This window comes from Xiphias gladius, chromosome 13 (assembly GCF_016859285.1).
Source record: "Xiphias gladius isolate SHS-SW01 ecotype Sanya breed wild chromosome 13, ASM1685928v1, whole genome shotgun sequence".
Classification (NCBI taxonomy): Eukaryota; Metazoa; Chordata; class Actinopteri; order Istiophoriformes; family Xiphiidae; genus Xiphias; species Xiphias gladius.
The window spans coordinates 4,949,511-4,963,444 of record NC_053412.1 but is presented as its reverse complement, the minus strand read 5'-3'; the positions used below and the strand labels follow the sequence as shown (position 1 = coordinate 4,963,444).

The following is a 13,934-nucleotide window of genomic DNA, read 5'->3' as shown; positions in this document are numbered from 1 at the left end:
ATGCCAAACAGGGCTGTTGGAACCTTAAAGTAAAGCCTGCAGTAAAAAGCATTATCTGCGAGCATTCAAAAAAGACAAACTAAATCCAATTAAGCAGCCTCAATTGTATTACCTTGTTTTCATTTCCATTACAGCTGTTCCACTTAGTTGGGTATGCATTTATAATTCCCTACAGTACGATCTTTCTCTTACTTCAACCTCTTAAAAAGGATCCCCAACAAACCAGTTTATGCTAACCTAGTACACATTTTGTACTGATACCAGCTCCCACTCACCTCTCTGCTTCTTGCTTCTCGGCCCACTCACACCCTCCCTAACACTCCTCAAAGCTTTCCGTGCATCGAGCAGCTCCTTCCGCAACATGGCTCTTATCTTTCCTTTGTATGATCCTCAAAGAAACACCAGCCGGATGGCTGCTTCTGCTGGAAAGCACAAGTCTTCCTCAAGTCTTTTCCATGGAGACGCACCACTAAGAACAAGGGAACCTCCTCAAAATGACTCCAACAGCCCTACTTCTCCCAGTTCCATCTTCTCATATCATGTCATTAAAATGGCTTCTTCTGCATCGTGAAATGAGGCATTGGTGAGACAATGATGTGCCGTCGCAAAATGGGTGCTAGACCTTAGAACTTCATCTTCCCTCAGCCCATGTCTCTCTTTCTTGCCCGCTCCCTGTCTTCCCCCAGTACTTCCTTACTTTGACAGCCAAGTTCAGCAGACTATTTCGAGTCCTGCATAGTACAACCCCTCCGGTTGTACTGTACTTTCCCTTTGCACCCCCTTTTAGAGAGCCCCAGTTATAGCAGGAGATTAAACACACTGCTACACAGAACCCAAACAACCTTTGCCGTCCTCTGCGAGTCGCTCTGCCTGGACTAAAGGGAGTTCTGAAACTCTAGCACATGGCAGACATGTTGTAATACACCATGAATGATATGCCACAACTGCACACACATTATGGGACAAGGAGACAGTTGCACTGACACCGGTTGAGGTGAGGTGGATCTATTTCAGACAGCTAAACAATCAGTAACCTTGGAGCTGGAGGTGAAAGTAACGCAGCAGCTTTGCCTGGGATAAAAATAAAGTTCACACCGAACGAATAGAGGAAAACATGTATTCACACTGACACTTTGTCCGCGTGGATTTCATTTGAATCTGAATGTGTATCTGATTACAAATCATCATGGGCATCTACTAAGACCGTCTAATGAATACAAATGTCAAGAGGTGACCACAGTCTGGTTTCAAGTTTTATTGGAGCTTCTTGTCCTGTACAGCAGGACCCTTTCCGTCACGCTGTGGCTCTGCTCTATAGATGTGTGTCACGTGATGTAACAGACCCTCTGGCATTCGTAGTGGGGGGGGTCGGCGCTGCTGAAAACTACGTCTGTACCAAATGATTGCTTCTAAACAGCTGTCTCCAGAAAGAAGAGCTAGTGTATGTATTGAACTGACCTGCGGTAACGATTTGGCGGCTGACTGATTTGGTGTATAGAAAATCAACTCAGCTAGTTTGCTGACGGCAACATTTAGTCCCTAACCGTTACTGTCCTCCAACCTCATTGCTTGCTTACTAGCTAATGTAAAGTTTTCAAAATTATAATTATTCCTTAATATTTGTCATATCAGCAATTTATTAGTCAGTTTATTACCCCAGTAGCTCGTTACTGTACAGTATATTTAAAGGGGAACTTAATTAACTTTTCACATAAAGGTCAGTTCTCTAGTGGAGTAATAATCAGCCAGTGAGAACTGTTTTATAATGTCTTTTGTGGGTGTTTACCGGGCAGAGACAATCTAAAGAGAAAGACCATTGGTTGCATTATGGGCGATGCGGGGTTTTCGAAGTTTGACCCACGCCAGGGACTAAGGATCAGGACAAATCTTGGCCCCTAACTGCTTTGCTCTCTCATGAGTCTGCCAACTTTAAGGGAGTGCAACATTAACTTGCTTGAGTACCACTTTACCAAAGCTACAGAAAAGAGTTTGTACACGCTGCTGAGCAGCTAAAATTTAGAGTGCTTTGGAGTAAAGACTTGTGCAGCAGAGGGGAAAGTTTGCTCTGACCCAGAAACCTAAATCTACTGCATCTGACTCTTCACATTACTGAATAAATTTGCACTTAAATAACATCAACTGCTCTCAGAAATGTCTTTTACATAAATTTGTTACTTGCAAACAGCTGCTGTGGAACATGAAAATCGGTTCAAGGTTCAAGTTCAAGTGAGAACCTGTATAAAATAGCGAATGCATCGAAGGGTTTGAGTGCTGTGTCATGTACCGTATGGATGCCACAACGGCCTTTGGTGGCACGATGCGTAAGACGGGTCCTCGACACTGAGTCTCCTCCTTCCTGGCTTCCGTTACGCACGTCTAGACCAGCATAACCCCACCACCTTCCTCTGCTACTGTACTTTCACCCTCTTTCTCACATCCATCCATCCTCAACATTTGACACTGCCCTCACATAATTAAACCTTTAATCGCACACTGTTCCGGCAGGATCGCAGCAACACAAAGCAAAGTAAATATGAGCACAAACCTTTATGAGGATATCATCTTTGTTTCCCATCTGTTAAGTGAGACAGTTAATCATGTTGCAACCCCACAGATTTATCTTGCGAGCCCTCAGGGGGTCCTGAACCTCGGGAACCACTGTTTTAAATATGTAACAAATGCCTTTTAAAAAAAAATGATATCTTGTGAGTAACTGCAAGTCATGTATGGGAGGTGCATGCTCCTGCGTCACAATATGACACTGATCTCCTATTGTAAACGTGGCTTAAAATAACACAGGTGACCGATGTGCCGCTTTTCCAGAGCTTCCATCAAACTGCTTATCCAGCCTATAGGTGTCTGACAGTATGTTAATCAAAAGCTATACGCCAGAGGGTGATGTCAATAAAGTAGTCTAGACTTGTGACACAGCACTGCTCTGGATTCTGGTTGGTCTGATCTGTCAGGGTGATATCTTAAAGTGACAAACCCAAATGACTGTCTGACTCACTGAGCGACGCTCAAAAGCAGCCAGAACAGCCATTAAAATTAAGAGCGCGCACGTGCGCTGACACATACTAACAGACACCGACACAAATACACGTTCAGAGTCCCACCCCCCCCCGGCCTTCGTACACCGTCCTCGTCTCTCTTTCAGCACACTGACCGTGATTGAGTGTGACAGCGCCGTGTCTTGACCGTGGTGATGCTATAATTATCTGTGATGTCTGCCGGTGCAATCGGAGAAGGGGGCTGGCGGCATCCACACTTCAGTAAAGCACGAGCCCTCTGGCCAGCACGGCACATACCGGGCCATAAATAACAACAAGGAGAGAGAGGGAGAGAGAGCAGGGGAGATGTAAGAGGGAGGCAGAGGTCAGAGAGACAGAAAGGCAGCTAGGACCCAGAAAATGGATACAAATGAGGACACAGTGGTGAACAAAACATGTTATTTTGCGGGTTTTTTAGCCGTTTGCTATTCAAATAGTAACATGAATCTAGCAACAGCTGGTCAAGATACAAAGAGACAGTGCTGTTTTTAAGTCTTTTGGTCAAGTCGATTCTGTTAAAGCAAGTCCAAGTCTTCATGAGCAGCTATTTTCAGGTGTAAATGCTGACAAATTAGAAATACACCTCATTTCTATGTTTTACTTTCAAAGCTATGTTAACTCATCTCTACATATCTGAGACCAAATTCTTTCTGTGATTGGCTTGATAATTAAATTTAAGGTTTGCAGCCTGTCCGTCGCTGTCTTATTTATTCTTTTCATTGTTCCAGGATTTTACCAGGTCAAAACATTGATGTTTTTCAAGTCTTTGGAGGGTCAAGTCTCAAGTAAGTCATATCTCACAGCAGTCAAGTCCAGGTCAAGTCTCAACTCTTCATTTTTGTGACATAAGTCCAAGTATCAAGTTTACAATTCTGCTCATATGGAAAAAGAAAGTAATAAAAGAGATAGACAAGGCCCAAAAAGGGGATTAAAAGAGATTTAATTAAAATAGTGACAAGAAAGAAATAAAAAAAATGGACCCAAAAAAAAAGCATGCTATCTGTACTGTCTTGTAGATAGATAAATCTAAAATCATAACTTCAATCATGCTGAAATTAGCAGAGAGAGACAAAAGAAGAGACAGCGAGAGACTGGTGAAAAGAAAGAAACAAAGAGCAGAAATAGGTAATAAGAACAGAGGTGAAAAAGTAGCACCTGAAGCTGGATCGATGTGAGAAGACAGAGAGGTGCTGAGTGGTATGCCAGCTGGACCGTACGTGCCAGCTCATAGTGTGAGAGCTGGTGACATGTGAGCTCAACTGTCAACTTTCTGCACAGGCCAAGGCAACGAGGCCATGATCAAATATACGCAGCATTACAATGATCTCACTGCAGACCACACTCTGCGCAAAGGACCCTGTCACTCAAATGGATGACGCAAACCGGTCAGGAGTATTTATACCACAGAACGCGATGGTAATATTGCGGCAAAATCCAGTTTAGCGCGCCGGTTTTCATCCCATCGCCAAGCCACAAAAAGAGCTCACCTGTAAAAAGATTCCTGCTTTTTAGACCCTTAACAAAGTAGAAAATCACAGCTCAGTACACGATGGGGTTTGAATGCATGCTACATCTGGTATATGCTGCTCTGGTATATGAGGTAGTTACCGAGGCATGGAGGAGAAATGAGTATAAAAGAGCCACAGAAGCCACACTGACAAATGCTATCCTTATCTCTGCAAGGCAGAGGTGACAAGATAAACTGGCAAATGATAGACAAGCCATTCAAATCCAACGGTGTCCTTGTGTCATGCACCGAAAGCATACCCATACATGTTAGACATGCACTTTCACACTGCGCCTCAGCTGTGGACACAGTTCCTTATTAAACTTAACCGGTTAGTTTACCTCATAACCTGCACTCAACAGTAACTTACAGTATTTGCATTACACTGAGAGGGCAAACGATACGCTCAGAGTATGAGAGAAGTAAGCGAGACACGATAAAGATGACGTGGGAGATGGAACAAGATGCGACTGCTCTTACTGAGGCCTTTCAAAAAGTTAATTTATGTCTTGCACACTTCCGTCCGCTGTGTGACTTTATGCTGGCAGAACGACCACCCTGAGCGAAACTGTCCCACCAAAGTATTCTAACTTTGGAAATGCCACAACAGCAGCAATAGACAGAGTTATCTTTACGGCTTGATCATGGTCTCATTGTCCATGTCATTATCCTGTTTACTCAGTTGGTATGTTGGAGCTGACAAAAGTTGGCTTCTGCAAAGGTCAAATCTTGGAAGCTTCGTCCTACGAAACCTATGCAAACAGACTTGCAAGTGCCACTCAATAACTTCTGCACAGGCCGATTAAAAAAATCAAAATCACAATATTCGTGAAAAAGTATACCGCGAACGTCTTATTGTCAGTCTGTTAGAGATCTCTCCCAGTGTGACCATTTTCAGTATGAACTAGCTTAACTTTTGCTGTTTCTCCAAAACGGAAAAATCTACATAGTGACCACTTAAGACGCAGTATAAAAACTGCAATGACGTTGACATTATTATCATTGTGCTTTTTGAGTTGTGGTAATAAAATCAACATCACAGCAAGACTATTTCTTTGTGGTATTTGCACTATGTTACATTATACAGTAGCTGCAAGCTACAAATGACGATGGATGATTGACGATGTAACAACTGAATCGTGTACACAGCTGTAGACAGTCTAATGATTTTTCTCCTTTATAAAGTCTTAAAGGTGACTTTTGCCAGGCTAATAGGAATTTCCCAACAAATCCTCAGAGTAAGAACGTTCTCACCAGGTGCCTAAAATCCCGACTTCCTCAGCTCAGTCCACACAACAAACAACACTCAAAGGTTCAGCTGTGCAGCTAATAGAAAGCAACAGCAGGTTACACTCTTCTCTTCCAGCAAATCTCAGCCTCTATTTAAATCCACAAGCTAATTTTAAGCATCTCCCAGTGCCGCTCTGCAGACATGGAAGACAGGGTTACTGTCTGATGATCAAAGCAGTCTTGGATCTACAATTGTTTTGTCTGGGTGAACTATCACGGACTGGGATAATGCTTCAAGAGATCAAATATTAATTAGAAAAGAGAGTGTGGAGAAATGCAAAGAGGAAATGCTAGATTAGTCTAAGTAATTGGTCCATTTGAGGACCATTTTGGGTCTAAATCCTTTACCAAACAATAACCTTTTTAAAAGAAAATATGACTGAAGCTTAAAAGATGACTGTCATGACTCAGGTCTTCCTGTTAAAGAGTATTTCAGTTGCTTGTGATTACCTTCACCAAGGTCCATGATGGCCAGGACAGCACTGCAGGTTGCCTCTCCCAGCTCATTGGTCGCCACACAGGTATACAAGCCAGCGTCGCTTGTGCGGCAGTCCCGTATCCACAGTCCCCCTGAGTCCTGGGCTTCTGATGGTGACAGGAGCTCGTCGTTGTGGTACCAGGTCAGCACAGGTTTTGGAAATCCTGTCACCGACACCCTCAGTCGGATATCACAGCCTGTTCCTACTGCCGCCTTGCGGAGCTTACGGATGAAAACCGGAGGCGTGGGTTCTTGCGTTGCGGCCCCAGTGTCTGGAACAATACGGTCCTTGGTGACCTTGCGCCTCTTGGAAGGGATGTCGAGACTGGGACTGGCTCCGGGGACTTCTGCCATCCTGATTTCTTTCACACTTCTTTACGTTCTGCACCTTATATCTGGTAATTGATTGGGGTATGAAGATGAGCTGCAGTTATTGAAGGCCTCTTCTGAAAGACTTCATCGATTCAGATATCTCTTGGATCACAGGGAGTATGTGGGCTGTTTCACCTGGGCTGTTGCACCGGGGACTGTAACAGTCAATCAAAATGATATCAAAGTTATGTTTAGATATATTTCATTTTGACTTTGGACACCGTTTCCTAATAAATGTGTTCATTTGGAAAAAAATGACATCCTTGTTTATTTGCTAAATTGTGACAGCACAAGTATCATAGTTTTGGCTTGTATATGTATTTAGTTACAAATTGGTGAATGGAGTTGTGGATGTGACAGTCCGAGCAGCGAAGAAGTCCTGTCCCGACACCTCCACCCATTATAACGCAGGTCAAGAAGGCGCTGGCGTGTGGTGTGTGGTTTTACACTGAAAACGGCAGCCAGGAGTGTTTTGAAGGTTGTCATGTCATAAAAGTCTTAAGAAGGAGGCTGGTAGGACTGCCCTCCAAAAGGACTTTGACACAGAAGGCCTGGATTTTCTTCCCCTATTTAACGTTAGCAACATGTCTCTAATAGTAACCATGTGGTTATTGCCAGGGATGTGCGCGACCAGTTGACTAAACGATTACACATTGCCACCCTTGCTAGTTGAAACCAGAAATACTAGTCGATTAAATTAATTTAGGACTTTCCGGCCATTTTAATTCTTCATTTCAAGTCATGTTTGGAAAATAAATCTAATAACTATACAAAATAGCAATAAATGGAATGCCTTGATTACCGATAAAGAATATGTCAGCATTCGGATTTGCTTCCTATGCTAATTTATGTTATCCCACTAACATGCTGATCCAAAGAGTTGCCTAAAATAGACTTAACCCGATAATAGAAAGAAGTGCACCTTACCTGACTTTTGCCATTAAAGCTGAAAGGAATCCCTTTGGACATCCCCGCAAAGTCCAAATTAAGGTAACAAGATCCATGGAGGAAAATATTTCATGTCAAATCATTTGCTAAAGCCCGTGTCTCTACGTGTCCTTTAGCGAGCATGGGCTGTAGGTGTAAGTCCCCCCTAGATCATGTAGCATTAGCAGCCACCGCCATGGTCCCTTTCAACAGCTTTAACCCCGGTGAAGAGGGGTGAGACAGAGCGAAGGAGAGAGAGAGAGAGAGAGAGAGATCCTTCTTCCTAAATGTCAAACCACTCTGGCCTTCCGGTCTTGTGTTTTTTCGTTATTGCCGTTATTGAGTACGATTTTAAAAAATACCCTTCTAACCTTTTTAGGCTCCTAAGTACTGAAATCAGCTCATGATACAGGTCTGCTCTTTCTCTCCTGTCTCCCCCGTCTCCCCCGTCTCACTGCTTCATGCCCAACTCCCTCAGGTTGGGAACGACAGCTGCACCACCAGATAGGTCACATTTCTTGGGCTGCCATGTATGACCTATACACACACACACACACACACACACACACACACACACACACACACACACACACACACACACACACACACACACATACACACAAGCACACACAGACATACCAGAGCTCCTGCACTCCAAGCCCTTTAGATAATGTTATCAACCAAAACGTGTGTCTGTGTGTGTGGTTGTGTGTGTGTCTGAGTGTGTGTGGTTGTGTGAGACAGGCAGACACAGCATACGTGTGACAGTTGCAGTTGGAGCTGCTATAAAAAGAAAGTCTAAGAATAAAGACAAGACTTAGTGATTCATACTATTGTAGGGCAGTGATATAACAATATAATAGAACTGCTTGGAACAATTGCAGTAGACACAATAGAATTCAACTGAAGCAGTTTCAGTTATTTGATCTATAGCGCTCTTATAAAAAGTGATACTCAGATTTTTTTTCTGTACTGTGTCTTTTTTTCCTCTTATTTCGTTATGAACCCTAGTTATTGTTTTTGTTTTTTTTAGTTACTATAAATCTACCCCTGAAACCTGCCCTTCAGAAACAAAACATTTCTAGGCCTGGACCTGCAAGAGACCCCAAAATGTTACGTAACTTTTTTATTTTCCTTTGTGTGTATGAAGTTTCAGCCACTTCTGGGCTATTTAAACATGCAGCAATTTATGAAACAGTTTTAAGATTTTATAAAATAAAGTTCATTGGTTGTTTTCAGGTTGGAAATGTTAGTTTTTTTGTTGCTTTTATTTTGCTTTATTTTGGCTTCCTTAAATTACACAAACGAGGATGCTCCGCAGAAAAATTTTTCTTAAATTACTGCTCACCTGCAGCTGTTTAATTACATGTGTTGAGGAAAATGGGTCCAGATCGTTTCGGATCAAGAGCTGAGACGCTATTGACGGCGTTTGGTTTTGCACTCTCTCAAAGTTTCCGACAGGAATAACAAACTGTTAGACCCCGAGGTGTGCCTGACAATGAACAAAGACAAAGACTATTATCCTAAATACACTGCACTTGCACGCTTACTGGACTGCATTGCCAGATTTCATTGCGAAATACCAGGTAACTGCGGGTGTATCAATCACGAAGTTGTTATTCTGAATTTCTGCGAGCTTTAGAGAGATGATACAGAATATCTACCAGCTATCTATCTCTATGTTACACTCAGCAGTCAGGTTTCTTTTGGAAACAACGATGCAAGGAACAGGAGGGAACTTCAGTTGTCATACCATTATAAGGTCTAACCTGAGCCGTGCTGTTTTCAAACCAAGCATTGTCCAAGTCTCAGGTATTCATTCATACAATTAACACATCCTGAACCCTCACACGTTCAGCGAAAAGTTTCCTCCAAATCCCCACATGCCTGCATCTAGCCTGTTCAGTTTCTCCCGCTCGGTCGGAGCTCATTCACCGGCGCTTGAGGGACAAAATAGCAGAAACAATCCAACGCAACCATAAAGTGCTGAGTCAAGACTTACTAACTGGAAAAGTAATGAGTCCCAGTGTTTTTCTCCGTCTCGAGTGAGGCAGGTTAGAAATGATGGATAGGCAGCTGTGGTCCCTGAAAATATAAATCACTAACAGGATGGAGCAACTGTTCCATCCTGATGACCCCGGTCGGCTGATGGGGGCAGGAAGAAAAAAAAAAAAAAAGTCAGGTATCGGCGACCCTCTAAGGGTCTCAGCTTCACCTTCACGACATCGGACCAGTTTAGCCTCAGAACACAATCGAGGCTTTGACATGACCTCAACAGACAGAACAAATGCAAGCTGGAAATGTGGACATTCGGATCATCTTCCTACATTTACTTTTCTTTGCGACGCCGTAGTGTCTCTCCTGTTGAAACAATATTATATCTAAATCGTATTTAAAAATATCACCTTGATGTCTCACACTGTCTCAAAGCAGTTGAGCTGGCTGCGATTCCTCTTTTCTCGCAAATTCTGTACACCAAAGAATGATAACAACAATCGTCTTTATTACTTTACACCTGCGATTTAGGGGCTTCTGATTGTGGAGGCGGCAAGGTGCCTGAAGAAAATCGGATTGATCGAAACGTTGCGCAGCAAGAGTAAAACACCGTAGGAGAAGGGAACAGTAGCCGAACAGAGCATTTGGTTTCATTTTCAATGTGGGAGTGTTCAATACCAATTACGCCGAAAGCCGGTTCTGCGTTAATCATACACATGCAGACGTTCTGTCAGAGTAACCAAGTTGCTCCTAATGACACTGACTACCACTGTCTGTCATGTTGTATCTTGGGGTTTCAAATTCACAAATACATGAATTAGATTAAAGCTACCTGAATTAAAACCAAAAGCAGCTATTGCAACTGTAACTACTTGGCTGTTATTTAATGTGATTAATGCTAACATTTTTTAAATTCAATGAAATCAGAAAAAAGTTTTGTTCTTGTTTTTTTTTAAATAGTTGATCAATATTTTAGTTTCATTAAATTGATGTCATCTTCTTCTTGATTAATTAATGCATCAGTGTTCATTTGTCTTTTCCTTGTGGCAATTTCTCAGCTGAAGCCAAGCACCTTAATCCCCTGACACCTCTCCGAGGAAATGTGCCACCCAGCGTAGAGCTGAGTAAACGGATGACTGAGCTTGAAAGGGCCCGGACATGCTTCGGATCACCCGGACTTCATTTGGCTTTTGGCAGGTGTGACTTCGAGGAGCTGTAGCTGTTGTGACAGGTACTGAAAGATTTTCAGTTTGTCTCCAGCCACGGAAAATACCAATTTAAATGAAATCCAATAACGAAATCTGACTCCCCCAGTTATCCAGGTCCGAGGAATGCGGCCGAGGGGCTGGAGCCGCACTGCTCTCGATAGTACCCCTCTTCTGTCTTGAATAAGATAGACATTCATACCCACAACGGAAATTACAAAATAACCCGGAACACCTGAAGTTACAAGAGATGAATCCAGTTTTGGGCTACAAAAGAAGTGGATGGCAAACACGGGATTAGGATGAAATGGTTGAACGTCTGAGTGTCCGAACAACCAAAGTTCAGGAAAAATGTTTGCCAGCTTTAAAACACACTATCCCCGCATCAGCTGTCATATCTTCCTACTGTTGAATCAGCACCGGAGACGCTCTACCCTCCTCCTCTAACTCGATGTCTTGTCGTGCATCTATAGCCAATGGCCAACCTAAAGAAGGGCAGGCGGTCCGTTTTCGCTGCGGCAACCCCTGAGGCCTGTGCTGCTAGAGGCAAAGCCATATTGCCCCGCCATTCAGCCCGCTTCTAATAAAAGGGCATTTGAACGGATTGAGCTAATGCAGTTCACGGCTTTCCGTGCACAGCTGTGACCTTGCATGCATGCAAAGCCGGTGTTGTTTTTTTTCTCCCAGTCACTTCTGGTTGGACTGTCTTCTTCTCTTCACTGAAAGTGTTAACTGAGTAAAATGTGAGAACAATGCTGCGCTGTCAAATCTGACAGCGGACTTGAAACCGAGACAGAGCTGAGAAAAAAAGAGCCGAGAGTTCAGACTGAGCCAAACTGCAAGAACATGGCTATATACACATCAGTCTCACCTGAGGATACCCGTCCCAGCAGCCGGGATATGCAGTGTGTCACATGATGTAATACTTCTGTAATGAGTGGGAGTACCGCAGACCGCCCGAGGCCAGCTAAATTATGTTCATCTGTGAACGGCTTCTGTTGTTCTGGCAGATCTGCGTGTTATGGTCGTACGTGGTGGAGAAGCTGCCGGAGTCACCTGTCTACATTAAAGTCTGCCACAGCATCACGCCGTCATCTCATATTCAGCTTAAGCATTTTGTGTCCGTGGTGAAGTCGCAACTTAAAACGTACCGTTCTTTATTCCTCCGATGTCGTTTTTCCCTGCAGAGTTTCTTTCCCGCATCGCACTGTGTTTCAAGCGAGGGCAAATCTGTGTTCAACCCAGTGCGGAAATATTCTACCTCTGCGTCTTTATGTCCTCATGGTTATTAAGATGAGGGGCTCAGATGCGTCCGGAGGGGCTACGTATGTCTTGACCGTAGCACGTGCACATCAAAGCCTGCAGATGTGACCTGGTGAGGGAGCTTTTCAGCTCCGAGGAAAGAGACAAGAGGGTGGGTACAGCAGACGTGCACAAGTTTGGGGTTTTTTTTTTTTGTTGTTGTTTCGTATTTAAATCTTAGAAATTGCTAGAGGATTTTTTTTTTTTTTAATATACAGTACTATTTTTTTAAACTGCAAGAATTAGCCTGTACTCAACCGGTCAAGATATAATTATGACCACAGAATAGCACCTGTCTTTTGTTTTACATCTCTCTTATGTTAGTCTTCCTACATAAATAGGTGTATCGAGAAATTTTTTAAGCTTCAGTAAATGTGTCAAGGTTTTAAGGAATTATGAACAACGAATGTAATAGGAATCTAGTTTTCCCTCCCTGAAGTCTTTTGAGACTTTTCCCTTCATCAACATCATGATGGGACCAAAATTTAATCGTCAGTTGAAGCTGTCGAAAATCAGTGGGACGGGCTGAATACTGTGCAGAGAATTCAATTTTCACCCATCAGTTGTCAGAAGCAAAACATCTGATTTCCTTGCTAAAACTGTCATGAAACAGATCAGACACATCTGGTTATGTATTATTGTAACGCCCTCTACTGGTAAATACAGTTTGGTACTTTCAGATTACACCTGTGTTTAAAAAAGAAAAAAAGAGGAGAACACGGCTCACAATTGCTGTTTTTTTTCACAATGTTGTGGCGCAAGAAATAAGAAAGGACAGAGGTTTCAGAGAGCGCAGCGACCTGTTGGAAATCTGCAGCAGTGAGGAAGATGTCAGTCATGTTCGTTTGCCCAAAGAAAATTATCCAGAGCCTGTGGAGAAGCGGGACGTAGCAGAAGTATTAAAGTATTGAGAAGTTTTGAGCCCCGCCACATTAAGAAGCCACAGCTTCTCAGCTCGAACTACAGGTCTGCACTGTGTCGAGCTTTAATGCTCCTGGAAGTTTGCAGAGTTGTACCGGTCAAATGTCCTGTAGCCGTTAGATTAATGTTAACATCAGTTATATTACAACTGTGGCGCTAAGTGACTCACCACCTACAAGGTTTGAGCTAGATAATGGTTGAGTCTCTAGCACGTAACAGCGACAAGCATCACACTTACCTCAAACACAATAAATGCATTTCGTGCAGTATGGAGCCGTGGCCATGAGAGGATTAGCTTTACCCCTGCATGGTGAACGGAAGCAGGGGGCAACAGCGAGCGAGGCTCTGTCCAAAGTTCAAAGATCTGGCAACCCTTGCAGAAAAAAAAAAAAAAAAAATTAATTTGTGTTTGTTGGGATTAAACAGTTGAATATAAAGTCTTAATTAGTAATCCTTGAGGTAATGGTGGGCCCATTTTTGAATTTGAACAAAGCTAGGCTAGCAGTTTCCCCCTGCTTCCAGTCTTTATGCTAAGATAGGCTAACTGCCTTCTGGCCCCAGTTACACGAAGCACGGGCACGAGATTGATCTCATCCAACCGTCAACTCAAAAAAGCAAATAAGAGTATTTTCCCGAATGTAAAACTGCTCATTTAAAGCAATACTATGTGAGTGTTGAAACAAGAAATAACACATTTATTCAGTTTTGCTGCTACAGCTAGCTTCAGCTGTCATGGTGGCTACTGTTAGCTTGCGTTAGCAAAGTTTAGATATATGCCGTGTAACTGACACTACTCAGTCCCTCTGCTGATTTTTACCGTCAGACAATCTTGTAGCATGCCTTGTGTGAAAAAAGGCCTATGAATAGAAATGTGGTCATGTGCCTGT

The 13,934-nt window shown here is 43.0% G+C and overlaps 1 protein-coding gene across 2 annotated transcripts in view; it reads right to left on the bottom strand.

The window, feature by feature from the left end:
* Positions 1-8,097, bottom strand: part of spega (striated muscle enriched protein kinase a) — a 49,885-nt gene extending 41,788 nt beyond the window's left edge. For both annotated transcript variants that reach the window (XM_040142136.1, XM_040142137.1), the window contains exons 1-2: positions 7,625-8,097; positions 6,298-6,852 (exon numbers count right to left, since the gene is read on the bottom strand). In XM_040142136.1, the coding sequence (XP_039998070.1) occupies positions 6,298-6,679 (382 nt within the window). In that variant the 5' untranslated portion in view covers positions 6,680-6,852; positions 7,625-8,097. The remainder of the gene's footprint in view (positions 1-6,297; positions 6,853-7,624) is intronic.
* Between the last annotated feature and the right edge of the window lie 5,837 nt (positions 8,098-13,934).